The following is a 19,456-nucleotide window of genomic DNA, read 5'->3' as shown; positions in this document are numbered from 1 at the left end:
CAGGTAAAGAGACTTGCCTGAGATTTCATGTAATTCAGCGGACTTCTGAATCCACATTTGCCTGCGTTCAGAGCCCCTGTTCTTCCTAATGGACTGGGACAGCTCCCACTGGCGGGCCGGGACAGGGAACTCCTCGTGAGGAGTGCTTAGATGGGTACCCACAGAGCAGGTTCAGAATTGCCCCGCTGACCCTCCCAGCCAGCCCACACACAGATAAGAAGTAAAAAGAGACACTGATCTTGACATAGAGTAGGTACTTAAAAAATGTTTACCAAGCAAGTAGACTAATGATTGTGTCTTTTTTAAAAAAAAAAATCTCAAAACTGAGACTCAGAGTTGAAGTGATTTGCCCAAAGTTTCAGAGCCGAAAAGTAAAAGAGCTCAGATTTGAATCTAGGTCTGCCTATAAATGGAGTTCTTGGTGTTTCTGTTACACTGTACAGTTTGTCTCAGTTTGACACCTGCTCTCAATGTCCACAACAGTGTTATGGATAATGGGGGGAAGGGCGGGAGGGCTTTCAGGAACAACTGTAGAGGACACATGGACAAAACCAAGGGTGGGGGTGTGGAACCAGGGGAGGGAGGTGGGGATGGGAGGGGAGTGGAGTGGGGGGAAAATGCAGACAACTGTACTTGAACAACAGTAAAATAAAAATAATAATGATAGCCCTGGCTGGTGTAGCTCAGTGGATTAAGCACAGGTCTGTGAACCAGAGGATCGCAGTTCGATTCCCAGTCAGGGCAAATGCCTGGGTTGCATGCTGATTCCCTGCAGGCCAGTTCCCAGCAGGGGATGCATGAAAGGCAACCATACATTGATGTTTCTCTCCCTCTCTCCTTCCCCTCTAGATATAAATAAATAAAATCTTTAAATAATAATAATAATAATAATGATAAAAGAAAAACTTTAAAAAAAGAAATGAAAAAAAGAATGATGTTAACTCAACCAAACTTTTCCCTAACACATTGGGGAAACCAGAGCAAGCTAAACCTAAAACAAGTAAGTGGAAGGAAATAAAGATGAAAGCAGAAATCAATGACATTTAAAAATAGAAAAACAATAGGGGAAATATCAATAAATCAAAAGTTATTTGAAGATTTTATGTAATTTATTTTTAGAGAGAGGGGAATGGAGGGAGAAAGAGAGGGAGAGAGATCTCAGTTGGTTACCTCTCATGTACCAGGCCCGCAACCCAGGCATGTGCCCTGGCCGGGAATCAAACCGGTGACCTTTTGGTCTGCCGCTGGCACTCAATCCACTGAGCCACACCACCCAGGGCAAAACTTGGTTATTTGAAAAAAATCAACAAAATTGACAGACTTTTATTTAGACTGATCAGGAACAGAAGAGAGAAGACTCAAATTACTAAATTCAGAAATGATACAGGAGACGTTACCACAGATTTTACAGAAATAAAAATGATTATAAGGGAATACTATTAAAAATTATATGACAACAAATTAGATTGAAAGTTAAATTACTAGAAAGACAAACTACCAGCACTGATGTTTGAAGAAACAGAAGTCTGAATAGACCTATAACAAACAGAATTAGTTAAGGGGGAAAAAAAGCTTTCCACAAAGAGAAGCCCAGGACTGAACAGCTTTATTGGTAAGTTCTAAGAAACATTTAAATAAAAATTAACACTAATGTGCCATAAACTCTTCTGAAAAATACAAGGCAGATCCTCATTCTGTAAGGCTGGTATTGCCCTGATATCAAAACCAGACAAAAACATCACGAGAAAAGAAAACTATAGGCCAATATTCCTTTTGAATTTAAATGCAAAAGTCCTCAACAAAAAACTAGCAAAATGAACAAATAACTTTATAGAAAGGGTTATACGAGGTCTGTCCAGAAAAAGTCCAGCCACTATTAATATAATAATCACAGTTTGCGTGACATCAATGTAACCTGGTGTCCAAGGAGAGTGGACTGAGATGCACATGCATGAACAATGACAGCTTCACTGTAGTAGTCACTGATGGGGTGGGGGTCGTAGTAGATGCTGTTGAGTGAGCGTGTGTACTGTGTGGCCATCGCATTCAAAATGACTGATCCAGTAGAGCAGTGAATCTGCATCAGATTTTGCATTAAGCTTGAACATTTCCTCCAAGGAAACCAGTGAGATGATTCAGAAGGCAGCAGCTGTGGGTAACTGGTGATTGGCAGCACCACCCATCATCACAATAATGCACCTACTCATGCATCAAAAAACTTATGCAGAGTTTTGTGGTGAAACATCAAATCACCCAGGTGACTCAACCACCCTAGAGCCCAGATTTGGTGCCCTGTGACTTCTTGCGTGTCCCCAAACTAAGATTACCTTTGAAAGGGAAGAGATTTTAGACCATTGACGGGATTCAGGAAAATACAAGATGGGCAGCCGATGGCAATTGGGAGAACTGTGTGAGGTCCCAAGATGTTTACTTTGAAGGGGAGTGAGGCATCATTATCCTGTGCACAATGTTTCTTGCGTCTTCAGTAAATTTCTCTATTTTTCATATTACTTGGCTGGATACCTCTGGACAGATCTCATATTATACACTTTGACCAAGTGGGATTTATCCCAGGGGTGCAAGATAAATTCAGTCAGTGCAATACACTGCATTAAAATATGAAAGGAGAAAACCTCCATAACCATTTCAACAGACACAGAAGGGTACCCATGTGTACCCTTTGACATAACCATTTGGCAAACCCAGTACCCTTCTGTGATTTAAAAAAACTAACAAAAACCCAGCAAACTAGGAATAGAGGGAACTTCCTCAGTGTGAAAAAGGCCATTTATGAGAAACCCATAGCTATCATAATACTTAATAGAAAAAGCGTGAATGCTTGTCCCCCAACATTGGGAACAAAGCAAGGCTGTCCAGTCTCACCACTTCTATTGAACACTGGGCTGGAGATTCTAACCAGGGCATTTGGGCAAGAAAAATGAAGTAAAAAGTCATCTATATTGGAAAATAAGAAGTAAAACTATCTGTATTTGCCGATGACATGATCTTGCATATAGAAAATTCTGAGGCCCTGGCTGGTGTGGCTCCGTGGATTGAGCACAGACCTGTGAATGAAAGGTCTCTGGTTTGATACCTGGTCAGGGCACATGCCTGGATTGTGGCCAGGTCCCCAGTAGTGGGTGCATGAGAGACAACCAATGGATGTATATCTTGTTCATCAATCTTTCTCTTCATCTCTTTCTCCCTTCCCCTCTGTCTAAAAATAATTTTAAAAAAAAATTTTTTTAAAGCCAGACAATAACAAGTGTTGGCAAGGATATGGAGAAATCGAAACTCTCACATACTGCTGCTATAGCCACTTTGGAAAACAGCCTGGTATTCCTCAAATGGTTTTTATGTCTGACTTATGTATGCTCTCCCTTTTATTTGAGAATGCCATTTTAAAATGCAGAATGCTTTTATCTTTGCTGGATAGAATACCACCCATCCCACAAGGCCCAACTCAAATTCTGATTTAACAAGAATATATGTTCATATACCTAGAAACCAAATTGCAAGGTTGTGCACCTTTAGCTGTTACTGCAAAATTGCCCTTCAAAATGCTTTAACTAATTCCCTTTGTTTCAGATCCTTCTCAATACCTGACATTGTCAAACTTTAAAACTGTCATCAGTCTGCCCTGACCCATGTGGCTCAGGGTGGTTGGGCATTGTCCTGCAGAGTGAAAGGTTGCCATTTGGATTCCTGGTCAGGGCATGTACTTAGGTTGCAGGTTTAGTCCCCAGTCAGGGTGTGTATGAGGAGCAAGGGATTGATGTTTCTCTCCTTTTTTTTCTTCCTCCCTTTTCCTCTCTCTAAAAATAAATAAATAAAAAATCTTTAAAAAAATAAAATAGCCTCGTTGATCTAAAATGATATTTTATTCCTTTTACTTGCATTTTGCTGATTACTAGTGTGATCAAACATCATTTCCTTTTCTCCTTCTCTCTAGCCATTTGAGTGAATTCTTCTGTGAATTGCATGATTAGATGCTACTGGTCTGTTTTCATTTTCTTATCATTAATGGGAATGCTGCATTCTGGATATTAGTCCTTTGTAAAATGTGTTAGTTTCTTTTCTTACTCTGGGCTTTAAAAAAAACTTTATAGCACACTCATACAGATTTAAACTTTGATGTGTTGAATTAATTAACCTTTTACAGTTTTTCCTTTTGATCTTACCTAAGACATACTTTAAAATCTTTTTTAGTTTATTGATTTTGAAGAGAAAGAAAGAGCGTGGGGAAAGAGAAAATGCCGATTTGTCCCACCCACCCAGCATTTATCAGTGGATTCCCGTTCGTGCTCTGCCTGGGGACAGGACCACATGCAACCCTGGCGCCTTGGGGGGTTGAACTACCCAGCCAGGGCAAGAAATACTTTCTAAACCCAATATTAAACTGATATTATTTTTTTCTAATAGTTTTAAAGTTTTGTGTACTTAAAAAATATTTAGGTCTTTGGCTTTTGTAGAATTGGAGAAGTGTGAGGTGAGGTTCTAGTGGGGTTTTTTTTTCACACAGAAAACCAAGTATCCCAATATGTTGCATTGAATCTGAGCAAGAGCCCTCCCTTTAACAGATCTCTTTAAACAGCAAAAGAGTGAATTGACCTGGTAGGGAGAGGGCTTCACTGACCAAATCATCAGTTGGCACAATTTCTTTTTACTTTTTTAATCTTTTTGTTAGAAGATAAAGGCAGGGAGGACAGGAATCATTGACCAAACTATCCGTAGAGTGCTGAGTTTCTCACCATCTGGCAGGGAGACAAAAAAGCAGCAGCAGCGGCAGCAGCGGCGGCCTCATACCCCTGGAGTGGCAATTGAGACAGAATTGGCCATCTGCTTTCCATTAAAATTGCTCCCATACCAGCAGATAGGGAACTTTAGGGATATTTTTAGATTTGTAAAAGAATTTTTTTCCCTGAGGAATAGCACACACTCGGCCTTATGTGCTTACCTAGGAGAAGTTTTATTATTAGCTTTTACATCGCCTATTTTTTTTTATCTTTTTGTTGTTGACGACAATATTGTTTTTATACTGAAGACATATTAAGTTAAGCCAGCTCTGAAATTAGCAGCCTTCCTCTTCCAGGGCTCAGCCAAGGTGAATGACCCAGAGATTGCTGGCCTTTTATCTGGATGGGTAAATTCTCCCTGAAGGTACAACACAACCTGAAGCATAAATGATTACTAGATGTTCTTCCCTTTCTTATTACCTCAGGGAGAGTTGCCTTGCCCTAAGAAGAATAGTGCCTAACTTACACCCTTACAATTCCCTGGGACTCACTAGTGGGAGGCTGGGTGGCTGGGCCTTGGATCCAGTGTAGCCTTACCTCGGATTCCGTCCAGTGCGCAGGTCAGAGCCAACACCACAGAACCACTGCCTGCCTGGCCCGACCTGTATTCTCGCCAGTGTAGCACTCAGCAGCCAGCCCTCACAGCTAGTCAGAGGAATTCGATTCAAGCTTTTTTCTGGAACTAACCGATTCAAGACTCCATTTAATTTATTTTCTTTCCTTTTGTCTAGTAAAGACAAGAAAAAAAGCCTACAAACCCTGTGGTTAGAATATTTCCATCTTACTTTGTGGATTTTCAGTTCACAGCAAAAAAGAGGCTTTGCTATCAGGGTGAAGTTTTATAGGCTCTACCTCCTAAACATCTTTGGAGTTCCCTCTCTATTCCATTGTTACTGTTTTAGTTTTGTCTTTGGGCTACTACAGTGTCTCCCTCTCTGGTCCCTCCGTCTCTGTTCTCACCCACTCTGAACCCCTTTCCACGTTGCTGCTGGAGTAGTGTTTGTAAAACCTGTAGCTCCCCAGTTTAAAATCCCCCAGTGAACTCCTGTTACTTACTGATGCCTTCCCTCCCTTGGCCTGGAATTCAGATCCCTTCACAATATATCCCCAGTGTATCTGTTTACCTTGTTTTCCTACCATTTCTCCCACACTGTAAATCCAGCATATTGAACTATTTGCCATTTCCCTAATATGCCATAAATTTTCATGCCTTCATGCATGAAACAAATATGTATTTCTCTGTCTCATCCCCACAAGCCTCTGACAAACTCCTGCTACTCACTGTTCAAGGCTAACTATTTTTCCTCTGAGAAGCCATTTCCAGCTCTCCCAGACCTATTCTTTACTCCCTCCTCAGCTCTCCACTAACACCTCAACATTATTTGATTATATATTGTATATATTGCTTATAGACTAATAAAAATAACATATTATTTCTCCCATTAGACTGTAAACTCCTATGTAAAGAACCCAGAACCATGCTTGGCACAGTGTAAGCATTTGCTAGATACTGATGATAATGATGAAGAAATCCGGATTAACTCACTTTAGGCCTTCACTGATCACCTATCCCCGGAGTCTTATGTCAATTCAATTTTTTAAAAATCAGGGGGGAAAAAAACATCGGAAGAGTGAATAAGGCTGGGAAAAAGTGGCATTGTTTTAAGAAAATGGGATTTGTAAATTGAAATCTGGCCAAAGGTGGGCAGTCAGAATGGGGCCGGGTTGAAGGAACTGGGTCTGTTAAATCTGAACAGCAGAAACTTCGGGAAGAATAACTGACATCTTCCTACCGCCGCGGGGTTGTCCTGGAGCAGAGGGAGCGGACGTGTTCTGTGAGGATAGACCTAGGACCAGTGGTTGGGAACCTGTTCAGGGTTAGCTGCTTTATAGATATTTTTTTTAAAGCTCAGACTGAAGAATTTCTTAATCTCCAGAGCTCTCCAGCAAGTGCTGGACTGGCTGAGGAGGTGCTGAGCACCCCGTCATTAAAAGGGCGTGCCGGCAGAGGCTATGTGGCGAGCCCTGTGAGCCACTAGAAAGGATATTTCTGTGCTGAGTAGCAAATTGGACTCAGTTGCCTCTAATGCCTCTTCTAACTCTGTAATTCGGTGCCTGCGTGACGCCTTTCAATAACATCAGCATAACCCCTCTCAGGTCACCGAATAGGAACAGAATCCCTTTTTCAAAAAAAAAAAAACAAAAACTGAACCATCTTTGGTCAAATTAATTCTCTAGAGTAACTTCCTGTTTTCCCATGTTTTGAAGCTGAAATGAAAGAATCTGGGCCAAGAAAGTGGCATCCAATTCCAAGGGTTTATGCTGAGTAAACTCATGTCTTGAGGAGGGGTAGGAAGTCTGATAGGAGTAGACTTAGTCTCTCATCAGGCCTGGGTCCCTTCTCCACTCTCTAGTTCGTGGAAGGTAATTCTACTTCCATATCCTCGTCTCTCAAGTGGGACTGATAGGTGTGTATTGCATGGAGTTAGGGTGAAGATTCAATCAGACAAGTGGCTCTCACAGCGCTCAGAGCATACTACAGGTTCAAATTCTTTCTCTTTCGCCCTTTTGGTTTCGGTTTTGGTTTTGGTTACCCTGGCCTTGGGCGGTGGGCAGGGAGAGGTAGAAGACGGGATGCCAGTTAGGAAGCAATGGAAATAATCTGGGTGAGAAATAGCGTTTTCTTCTTTTGAGTCATGACCTTCAGAACCAAAGTATCTTCACTGCATGCGTCCCCTGGCTCACAAAGGAGTAATTCTCCTTGTCTTCCTGAGCCATGGGGTTAGTCTTCCACTAGCCTAAAATTTTACTTCCTAAAGGTAAGATTAAGGTAGTTACTGAAAAAGTCCTGATTTCTCTGTAATTTCTAATTTTCATAATAATAAAAAATAGCTTTACATTTCTTCAGTCCTAATCCTAGTGACAGGAAAAAGGGATTGCATTGGATTGGATTGATATCTGTAAAGCGATGGAAATGTACACATCAGAATATCAGGAAACCTGGTCACTACAATAGCCTTTGGGATACAAAGGAGAAAAGCTCACTTATGTCCATCTATTCTCTGCACTCTCGACCTTCAAAGAATATAAATACAGAAGGGCCAGAGTTCCAAGGACCAAGTCATGGTTATGTGGTAGGGTTGGGAAAGGCCTTGCTTTCAGGGTTCGCTTCCCACTGACTTGGTTGAAAAATCTTAGCCAAAAAGTCATTTCACCTCCCTGAGCCTCCGTTTTCTTAACTTACAAAGTCAGGGAATAATAAGAGTGTTGTTTTGAGGCTCAAATGAAATAGCAGGTATGAAAATATCTTTTATATGAGCAGTGGGTGAAATATACCTAGTGTATATTTGAACTGAGTATCTTTACCCCCAGTGAGCTTCAACAGACCCAGGCAGCCTCGGGGGACCAGGTCTGGAATGTGCTCTGCTCCTTGGATAGGTCAGAGCCTTTGAAGGTCAAGAACACTGTGCCAGGAGGAGACCTCCAGTAGGGAACAGCCACGCACTAGCAAGCGCTTTCGTGACCTGAAGCTTATGTTTTAGTGGTGCGAGATTGCCTCTCATTAACGAGGAAGCACATGAAGAAAAAGAGCAGAGAGAGAAATGAAAGTTGAGATTACTCTTTTAGAGAAAATGTAAGGTGACCTGTGAACAGAGTTCTAGGAAAAGGGGACAGAAAGGGTCTGAGATAGGAAAGGCCTTCAAACATTGGAAGAGCAGCAAGGAAATCCTTGTGGCTGGAGTAGATTAGCCATTGGGGGCAGATAGGAGAGGAGGCTAGAGAAGTAGTGAAGGCCCAGGTGAGTCGCTAAAAGGATTTCACTGGGATTGTCAGGGTTTAAAGAGAGGGAGTGTCCCGCTGGGATTTAACGGTTCAGCTGGATTGCTCCAGGCCGCTGTGAGAATTGGACTGGGTGCAATCAAAGGTAGAGGGAGGGAGAGCAGTTCTGCCGCTATTGCAACAGTCTGTGTAGGAAATGATGATGACTTGGTGGAGGATAGAAAGTGTGCAGGCAGTGAGACAGGCCCAGATTTTGAATATATTCTGAAGGTGAGACTGAAAGGATTTGCTGGTGGATTGGACGTGGGTAGGAGAGGAAGCATACAGTCAAGGATGACTCTCAAGCTTTTTGGCCCGAGGAACTAGAACAACAAGTTGTCATTTACTGGGGAGGAGAAATCCGTGGAGAAACAGGTTTGGGAGGCAGTGGGAGGATAGGAAGTAAAATCTTAGAGGAAGTAAAATCTTAAAAAGATTAAAATCTTTTTAATCTTTTTATTATTTTTTTATCCTCACGGAGGGGCATGATTATTTATTTTAGAGAGGGAAGGGAAGGGGGGAAAGAGAGACAGAAAGAGAGAAATATCAATTGATTGCCTCACATGTATCTTGACGGGGGATTGAACCCAGCACCCAGGCATGTGCCCTGACTGGGAATCGAACCCACGACCTTTTGGTTTATGAGACAGTGCTCCAACTAACTGAACCACATCAGCCAGGGATTTTTTTTTTTTTAATCTTTTAGATTTGAAATAATAATAGCAAACTCTTTGAATCTTGATTATGTGCCTGAGTCTTAGTGCTTTAAAATTTTAACCATTTTTGCCCTGGCTGGTGTGGCTCAGTGGATTAAGTGCTGACCTGCAAACCAAAGGATCACTGGTTTGATTTCTAGTCAAGGCACATGCCTAGGTTGCAAGCCAAGTCTCCAGATGAGGGCACATTGAGAGGCAGCCACACATTGATGTTTCTCTCCCTTTCTTTCTCCCTCTCTTCCCATCTCCCTAGAAATAAATAAGTAAATCTCTTTTAAAAATCTTAACCAATTTCATACTTCTAGCAACCTACTAGGTAAGTAATATTACTAGTCCTGTTTTACAGATGGGAAAACTAAGGCACAGAGAAGTTAAGTAAGCGACCCAAGATCATACATAATTAGTGATATTGCTGAGATTCAAACCTAAGCCTGGGTCTGGCTCCAGAGACCACACTCTTAACCACTTTATGGCACAGCTTTGGAGTGTAGGAAACATCCAAGTGAAGATTGGAGTGGGTGGTCCGATGCCGTGTGAGTCAGGAGTTCAGAAGGGAAGTCTGGTCTAGCGATATGTAACTCGGGCATAGTTTAGTAGACAGATGATGCTAAAAGGTAAGTTTGGGTCAACCACCATAAAGGGAGACATGGTCTCAAGAAGATGAAACGATGAACTTAAACCCCCGAAAGACAGCCTGCCCTCTCAGATGTGATTAACCCTTTATGCTCCTTAGAGCCAAGAAGGGTGCAGGCCAAGCCACTGTGAATGCCCCCGAAATGCTGCCCTCTATGCTTCTGCCTGGAATGTCCTTCCTGCGATGCCTTGCTGGACAGACAGTTGGTGGTGGGGAAGGGACATATTCTCTACTGGCTACACAAGACTATTGCCCAGGGCAGAGAGTGGGAAAGAGGAACTGACCAAGAGCTGTTGTGTACAGGAACTTACAGTTTAAGGGGAGAGAGGCAAGACAGGAAATATAAACAAACAAGTAAAGTACAGTGTAATTTCTGTAATTGGGGATTCAGGTGTCTTCACGTTTGTTCTGTTATGAAGAGTAGAAGCTACAGGTAGAGTTGGGTGAAGTATGAGGAGTCACTCTCAGCGCAGTCTCATGGGGTGGGGGAGGGGGTCTCAGGAGAGGAGGGTGTTCGCTCTCAGTGGAGAGATAAGGGCTGGAATGATCACATTAGCATGTAGTGCAGAGGAGGCTGCAGCCCAGCTATGAGGGTGGACCAAATGGCCTTTAAGGTGCTTGGAACCTCAGCAGTCTGTAACCCTAAATCCCTTTCTTTGCCTTGGCCTGAGAATGTCATCTATACATTGAAGAAGGTTGGGCCAAATAAAGCTCCTTCTCATGTTGCCATTCTATGATACCTGCCAAATTGAAGGAAGATCCTATAATTGCTCCTAAAGTGGAAGGTGTCGGCAGTGACATGGCAGGGGTGTGATTACCCTTGGTTGCACAGTCTCTTGTGGAGCTGAATCTGGATCACTTTGCTTCCCAGATTAAATCCCCGACTTTCTTCTTGAGACGTGGCAGACATCCAGATTGCTAATTAAGTGACAACAAGTTGGCCACCTCAGTTCCAAAATCAGAAAATAAATGGGGTCTGGGGAAGAGAGATTGATTTTCTTTGGAACTGGAAAGGATTTTGAAAAAGGCATATTAACAAAGATACATTATTCAGGCTCAGTATTTACAAATCCCAAAGAAGCTTTTAGGGATTTAGGGATTTAATCTTTGACTTTTAAAATCTGCTTTTCATTGTCAGTCAGAATACCAGTGAGCATTTAAAAAACTGCAGGGAACAGTGAGACGGGCACTTACACATGGCAAGTGCAAGTACAAATCAATGGTCTTTCTAGAACGTAGTGTGGCAAAGTATGTGAAGACCCTTAACCATGTCCCTTCTTGTCACCTTCGCTGCTCTAGCTCTAATCTGAGCCTCATCATCTATTGACAGATGTTTACAATAGCCTGTGCGTGTCTTGACCCTTCTCCTTTCTTAGTCCATTTTTAATACAGCGATCAGAATGACTCTTTTCAAACATAAGTCAGATCATGTTATTCTGCTCAAAACCCCATGAGAAAATTAAAGTTACCATAACCTATACGGCTCTTCATGAGCTGACCAGCCCTTTATCTCTCTGACTTCTACTACTGTGCCCCTCACTTAGTCCACTTCAGCCACACGGGCCTCCTTGCTGGTCCTCAGACGTCCTCCATGCTCAGAACTTCGGGCTGTTGCACAAACTGTCCCCTTTGTGTTGCTCTCTTTCCAGCCATCTGCTCGGTTAACTCTGTTCCCTTCAAGTCTTTGGGAAAATCTTACCTTCTCATTGTGTCTTATGCTGGTTACCCTGTTTAATACTGCAGTGCCTGCCCCCCACGGCACCGTGGCACTTCCGATGTCTTTTTTTTTTTTTTTCTTTTTTAAAAATATTTTATTTATTTATCTTTGGAAGGAGAGAGGGAGAGAAACATCAATGTATGGTTGCCTTTTGTGGTCCCTGCGGGAATCTGAGGGAGGGGATGTGCCGGGGATAACCGATGTTGTGCAGGCCCGTGCTCAATCCACTGAGCTACACCAGCCAGGCCTCCGATGTCTTTTATCCTGCCCTTTTTCCCTTTCCCCTAGCATGTAAGACTGTGTTTGTTTATATTTACTATTTATTCACTCCTTTCACAACCTCTTGGAATCTAAGCTCCACAAAGGCAGGGGTCAGAGTGTCTGGCACAGAGTGCACACTCAGATATTTGTTGAGTGGATGAAATTTAAAAATAGCACTGTCTTTGACATAGAACAATTTACAGGGAAACAACAGATGAGGCTGAGATTCACATCAATGATTTGGAACATAAGGAAGAAAAAAACAACCAATCAGAGTAAGAAGAAAATAGAATCCAAAAAACTGAGGGTAGTGTAAGCAGCCTCTGGGACAACTTCAAGCATTCCAACTTTCTTATCATAGGGGTGCCAGAAGGAAAAGAGAAAGAGCCAGAAATTGGAAAACTATTGGAAAATAATGAAAAAAAATACTTCTGTGATTTGGTGAAGGAAATAGACATGCCAGTCCAGGAAGTACAGAGAGTCCCATACAAGATGGATGAAAACAGGCCCACTCTAAGCCACATCATAATTAAAATGCCACAGGTTAAAGATAAAGAGAGAATCTTAAAGCAGCAAGAGAAAAGCAGTTAGTTTCCTATGAGGGAGTTCCTATAAGACTGTCAGCTGTTTTCTTAAAAGAAACTTTGCAGGCTAGAAGGGATTGGCAAGAAATACTCAAAATCATGAAAAGCAGAGACTTAGAGCCAAGATTGTTCTACCCAGTGAAGCTAAATGTAGAATCGAAGGGCAGATAAAGAGCTTCCCAGGCAAGAAAAAATTAAAGGAGTTCATTCATCATCACCAAACCATTATTATGTGAAATGTTAAAGGGACTTAAGAAAAAGAAGATCAGAACTATGAACAATAAAATGGCAAAAATGCATATCTATCAACAATTGAATCTGAAAAACAAACTAAGCAAACAAGAACAGAGACAGAATCAAGGATACGGTGAGCGTTTTGATGGTCACCAGATGGGAAGGGAGGTAAGAGGGAATGGGTGAAGAGGTGAGGGGATTAAGAAGTACAAGCAGGTAGTTACAGAGTAGCCACGGGGATGTAAAGTACAACATAGGAAATGGAGTAGCGGAAGAACTTACATGCATGACCCATGGACATGAATATTGATTCGGGGATTGCCCAAGGGGGTGGGGGCTGCTTGGTGGAGGGAGGCAAAGGGGGAAAAATTAGGACGACTATAATAGCAGAATCAAAATATAATTTTTTAGAAAACCACAATGAAATACCACTTTACACCTACTAGGATGTGTGTAATCAAAATAACAGGTGTCGATGAGGATGTGGAGAAATTGGAAACCTCATGCGTTGCTTGTGGGAATACACAATTGTGCGGCCACTGTGATGATTCCTCAAAAACCTACATGTATAATTATCATATGACAACAACTTTGCTCCTCGGTATGTACCCAAAGAACTGAAATCAGGGCTCAAACAAGGATTGTATCCCAGTGTTCATAGGACCATTGTCGACAGTAGCCAAAAGGCAGGAAAAAACCCACGTGCCCATCAACAGATGGGTGGGTAAACAAAATGTGACGTAAATGCAGAGTGGAACGTTATTCAGCCGTGAAAAGGAATGATGTTCTGATACCTGCTACAACCCTGATGAGACTTGAAAACAGTATGCTAAGTCAGAGAAGCCAGACAGAAAAGGACAAATTGTACTATTTTATTTTGCTTACATAAAATATCTACACTAGGCAAATTAATAGAGACAAAGTAGATTAGAGATTAACAAGGAGCTATAGGGAGAGAGAATGGGAAGTTATTGCTAAAAGGGTACAGAATTTTTGTTTGGGGGCGATTAAAAAGTTTTAGAAACACCCCCTGGCTGGTGTGGCTCCGTGGATTGAGCGCTGGCCTGCGAACCAGAGGGTCAGTCGTTGGATTCCCAGTCAGGGCGCAGGCCTGGGTTGCAGGCCAGGTTCCCACCAGAGGGCACGTGAGAGGCAACCACACAGTGATGTTTCTCTTCCTCTCTCCCTCCCTTTCTCCCCTCTAAAAATAAATAAATAAAATCTTTTCAAAAATTTTAGAAACACATAGTGGGGATGGTTATACAACATGGTGAATCTAATTAATGCCACTGAATGGTACACTTAAAATGGTTAAAATCACAAATTTTGGTACATATACTTTGCCATAATAAAAAATTTCAAGGAAACCTCACAAAACACTGTATAAAACATGCATTGTGGGGTAGATCTGGTGTGTGCGGGTTCTCAAACCAATTGTGAGAACCTTTTCCCAGCTACTCATTCAGTAATGTTGGCCAGGGTGGGAGTTTCTGTACTATGGACCGCAGCAGATCCTACAAAACAGAGCTTCACCTCGGCTCCCTTAAGCTAGTCGTTAAGTACCAGCACACCACTGAGTGTGTGTGTATAAAGTAGCAGAGAAAACTGTTTGGAATACAGATGCCACGCTGTTACTACCGCCAGGGAGAAGAATGTGTGACAGGAATGTGAACGTGAACTCACACTTTTTATTGTACACGTGTCTATATTGTTTCAGTATTTTTACAGTGAGCATATAAACATATGTTTCTAGGTTTTTTTTTATGGACAGGGGATCTACATATGTTGGGACTGTGGTGTTGGTGGCTTTTTTCTTGAGAGGGTAAAAGCTAGTCACATACACCGTCTGAAGTGGCCCATGAAGAGGATGAAGGCCAAGCCTGGGACCTGGGTCTGTTTTCTCGGGAATTTGCTTTTCTTTTTGCCCAACTAAATGGAGCTTTTCTTGTCTCTTTTTAGGTTACCCCACAGCCTACCCAGCAGCGGCCCCTGCCTACAATCCCAGCCTGTACCCCACTAATAGCCCCAGTTACGCTCCAGGTAAGGAGAACACGGAGAGAATAGTGGTGAGTGGGGTGGGAGGTGGGATTTGCTCTATTTGGAAAAGCAAACCCACCTGCTGGCCTTTCTCTGCCCTTAATTGCTGTGGGCTCAGCTTGTCCAAATATGATTCTCCTGGGAGTTCCCTCTGGGAACTGGGGCAGTTCAGCCTTAGGGTGGGGGCAGGAGTAGAACTCCTCCATTCCACTGGGGACTTAAGGCTGGCCCATCTCTCCTTTATTGGAATGTCTGAGACATGCATCCTCCTCACAGAACCTTTTCTGTTTCCCTAACGGTGTCCAGATCCATTCTTTGCTCAGTTGCCCCTGAGGGTGTCATTGAGAATCCGTTTCTTTCTCTTTGTCTCTCTGTCACTCACGCACACACACACAGCCAACTTTCTGGGTGTGAATTGGGAAGTGAGAGACTTGCCACCAGTGGATAAAGAGCTGGTTTTCAAGCTGAAGCAAGGAGCTTGTTTTTCGAAAATAATAAAGACCCAACACTCCTTGGATGTTGAAATGGGTTTGGAAATGTTGAAAAGTTTGTTCCAGGTTGCGCTAGGAGCAGTACAGAGGTCTTCGCGCAGACCTTCCTTCCCACACCCAGCCGGTGCTTTGACACTCGGGGGCAGGAGAAGGAGCGTGGGCTCTGCAGTGAGACTGGGTTTGAATCCTGATTGCTCAACTCACTCGTTGTGAGGCCTTGGACAAGTTACCTCATGTCTGGGAAATCAGGGTTGTAGAGGGTTTTATGCAAGTTCTTCTTCATTCACACAGCAAGGATTTATTTGTTGAATGTTTCCCACTCTGGGATAGAAAAAAAGAAAGAATGCCACCTTCGCCTCAGTGGCTTACAGTCCGTTTGGGAGCTAGCATCTAAACAAATCCAAGGCTGTGCGGTGCTGTGGTACTGCGGAAGGCGTACGTGTAAGAGGAGAGGAAGCAGAAGAGGGAACAACAGTCTGCCTGAGCTCGTAGCGTAGGGGAGGCTTCCCAGAGGGGCTCGCGGTAGAGACTCGAGGGAGAAAGCAGGAGGCCCATAGCACTGGAGGCCCCGCTGAGAATGGAGGCCGGGAGTTTGTCCAGACCCTGTTCCCCAGCCCTGGAGTATTTCCTCGTGGTGTCCAGAGTTTGTGGGGAGAGAATGGTTGTAGGATTGGTATGGCAAGAAGGTAGAGGATGGCGAATAAATAGCAAATATTTGTTGAATGGCCCCTATGGGCAGGGCAGTATTTTAAGCTCTTTACGGGTATTATCTTGTTTCATATCTCAACAAACCTTTGAGGGTAGTACTGTTGGTATTCCATTTTCCAACTGGGAAAACTAAAACTCCGAAGTTAGGGAACCAGCACAGGATCCAAGCGCAGGCGTCCTGCCCTCACACCTGCATGTGCCCCTCACCACCTACACTGGGATTCGGCCGGAGAGACCGGGGCTTGGACGAGAGCAGCCCGGAGGAGGCTGAGACCGGAGAGTGGGGGCGGGGAATGGAGATCGGAAAGCTTCTGGCATAGGTAGAGTACTGATTAAGCTTTCATTTTAAAACAAACTCATTATCAGCCCTCATCAAACTTGATTTTCTTCAATTTTGTATTTTGAAAAGTCAGCATATTTCTAAGCTATGACTAAAACAACCCAGACCATTTTCTCAGAAATGCACAAAATCCATTAGAGAGGGTGGTATTAGCTCATCGTGTCAGAAAGCCCCAAACTGGGAATTGGAAGGTCAGGGTTATAGCGTGTGCACACACCTAGTCTGTGAAATATATTGGGAGGCTGGCCTCTGACCTCTCTGGGCCTCCTGACTGCAGGGGGGAGGTCCTGCTGGAGAGGAGCTCCGCCTGAGGACAGAGGGGTCACTGTAGATCACTTTCAGGGTCCTGCCAGAGACTGCCATTGTGATGCCCAGAGTTGCCTTCAGGGTAGAAACCTGCAAAGGAGCTAGGCCCTCAGGTGTACATTTCTCTCAGCTTCTTCAAGGAGACTAAAAAGTTTTTTCAGATAGTTATTTTCAGCAGTCTCAGTACCCTGATACATCAACTGTCCAGGGTGCAGGGAAACATTTCATTGGTTCTGAAGGCAACGTAGGTACTTTGAGCTTTCCCCCAAGCTCTTAATGACTTCTGGGACCTTAGTTAAAAAATATTTGCCCGCCCCCCCACTCTGCCAAGAGGCAGAGCCAACTGGATTTGTTTTCAGAATCTGGAGACCAAAGGATATGTCAGATTAATGGTAATCTGTCTTGAAAATGAAAGGAGAGGGGAGTGGGATAACTAATACAGGTAAGAATGAACTGTCTCCCAAGAAATCGGGTTGTAAATCGCTCTTACCTGTTGTCTCACTTGATTTCATAGCAGCCTTGCAAAGTACAAATCCGTTACTCCCATTCGACACAGAACAGTCCTGGGCAGAGGAAAGGGTTTCTGTTTCCTGGACGCCCACCACCTTCCGGTCCCTGTGCAAGGCGTGTCACAGACGGAGTTTTTCCCTGGTCTGAGAAGTTAGATCTCCTCCGATTTCGCCTCTGATTTTGCTCAGCGAGGTTAAATAACTTGTCCTAAGTTGCTCACCTAAAAAGCAGTGAAACTGGGATTCAAACCCAGCCCGTCGGACCCCCACCGCCTGTGCCCCTCCTACTGCACCACATTTCCCCAGAGGCCTCGGGGACTGAGGCGCCTTTGCACTGGTGCTAGCTCTCTGGGGCCTAATGGAGAACTCTCCAGAGGCCAAAATGATGCTAGCGCCCCTGAATCTTCATGTCCTCTAGTACATAAACTTTTCGTCATATGTGAAGTCTCTCTGCAGTACTTGGGAGAATTGAAATTTACTCTTAGCGCGGACAAGCAGAGAGCAGGAGCTTGGGCTTGTTCTTGTACAGGCAGCTTCTGGGTCAGCTGCCTCCCAGGCGCCCTCCTCAGTGAATGGGCTTTTCCGGATGGCAAGTCTGTCGCTCCCTCCTGGCTAGAGGCACTCCACACCCTCTGCATTCTGTTTCTTGTGTGGCTTGGGGTAAACTGCTAACTTGAGACAAAGTCTGTTTTGTAACTGCAATGTGTACTACTTTGCACAAATTCTTAGTGGTAATTTCAACTAACATTTCTATCCAACAGAGTTTCAGTTCCTGCATTCAGCTTATGGTAGGAGAGCTATTTTTCCTCATATGTATTATGGCCTATGAATGTGTTATCTCGTAACAATGGTAGATCCCTTCCCCTTTCCTCCCCAAATCCCATCCCCTAGGCTTGGGCTCCCCCAGGTGGCTCAGCAGCAGTTCCTAAAGCATGCAGGAACATGTCTGATGGTGCAAAATCATGGGTTGGAGACACACGTGAACCGTCCCCTAGGGCGGCAGTGAAGGATCATGGCACTAAAAGGCGTCTCCCCTTCCTCACCTCCGGGGTCCCGATCTGACCTGGGTCAGAAACTCTGCCCTGACCTGGCTGCTGAATTCAAACCAGTGAACAAAAGTTCCTGAGCCAGCGCGGCCCCCCTGCTGGCTCCGTGGCAGCCCCGAGGAGGAGTGCCTGGGTTATGCCTCCATCGGCAGGCAGTCCGGGGTGTCTGAAGACCTGGGTGACTAGAGATACAGGCTGTTTCCTTAGCCCAGACCTGGAGCTCTGGATCTTTTTCGGGGCATTTCCTGGATGGAAAGAGGTGAGGGTCAAGTGTGCTAAAATGAGCGAGGGACCAGGAGAGGGTTCTCTGGGCAGTGTGGACTCCAGGCCCAAGGCACCACAGGAACTTCTGGGCACCTGTGAGGGTCCCAGCAGTGTAACTTGACTAGGTCCTCTTTGTCATAGACAGGAAGGGACCATGGGAGGGACTTGTCACTTTTACCACCCTTACCTGGGCTGCTCAGGACGATGTTTTTGAAAAATCTCCGCATACTTTCTCAACTTCTGACTTTAAATTATTTGAATGATGAATACCGAATTTGTGTTTGGCGTATCTTTCAGGAGGCAAACTGTGAAAATTTCCCTTTGCCGCTCACTGCTGTGGACTGCGTGACCTTGGGCAATTTGCTGATGTTTGCAGGCTGTAGATAATGTGTTTTATTCAGATCATTTCTGAGGTCCCTTTAAACCAGCCTGTCCTCTTACAATTATAATATTTTCTTCTCCCCTGAGGACATTTTCCCATTGCTGAGAGAGAGAGAGAGAGATCGACATTAACGTCAGAGAGAAACATTGATTGGTCGCATTCTCGTACACACCCCAACTGGAGATCGACCCCGTAATGTAGGCATGTGCCCTGATGGGGAATTGAACCCACAACCTCGTGGTCTATGGGTGATGCACTAACCAACTGAGTCACACTGGCCAGAGGTACTTTTATTATTTCAATTTTGCTATTTACAGACTTGTTCCTCCTGTCCTCTACGGAGAGTCATTTTTTGGTTTGCATCAGGCTGTATGAAGTTGGACAGAAGATTCTGTAAAAAGTGGGAGAAGCTCTCGCGCTTCTCCCCCTCCAGTTAGCGCATCCACACACAGGTCTGTGCCAGGCCCTAAGCTGCCCTTTTGAATCAGGACTGGTAAGACAGGGTCCCTGTTTTGAAGGAGCTCGCAGTTTAGTAGGGAAGACCAAGAAACCAGGTTCTAAGAATTACAGGGACTGGGATAGCGAACCGATGGGGTCTGTGAGAAGGCTTTG

At 44.0% G+C, this 19,456-nt stretch overlaps 1 protein-coding gene across 7 annotated transcripts in view; it reads left to right on the top strand.

The window, feature by feature from the left end:
• Nucleotides 1-19,456, top strand: part of FAM168A (family with sequence similarity 168 member A) — a 187,759-nt gene that overhangs the window by 145,701 nt on the left and 22,602 nt on the right. For 6 of the 7 annotated variants that reach the window (XM_053670796.1, XM_053670795.1, XM_053670797.1 and 3 more), the window contains 2 exons: nucleotides 14,721-14,801; nucleotides 17,914-17,940. In XM_053670796.1, coding sequence (XP_053526771.1) covers nucleotides 14,721-14,801; nucleotides 17,914-17,940 — 108 coding nt within the window. The remainder of the gene's footprint in view (nucleotides 1-14,720; nucleotides 14,802-17,913; nucleotides 17,941-19,456) is intronic. The other variant, XM_037148652.2, reaches the window with a different exon arrangement.

This window comes from Artibeus jamaicensis, unplaced genomic scaffold, assembly GCF_021234435.1.
Source record: "Artibeus jamaicensis isolate MK-2021 breed Jamaican fruit bat unplaced genomic scaffold, CSHL_Jam_final contig_64, whole genome shotgun sequence".
Lineage (NCBI taxonomy): Eukaryota > Metazoa > Chordata > Mammalia > Chiroptera > Phyllostomidae > Artibeus > Artibeus jamaicensis.
Note: the sequence above shows the minus strand (reverse complement) of the source record. Positions and strands in the feature narration are given on the sequence as shown.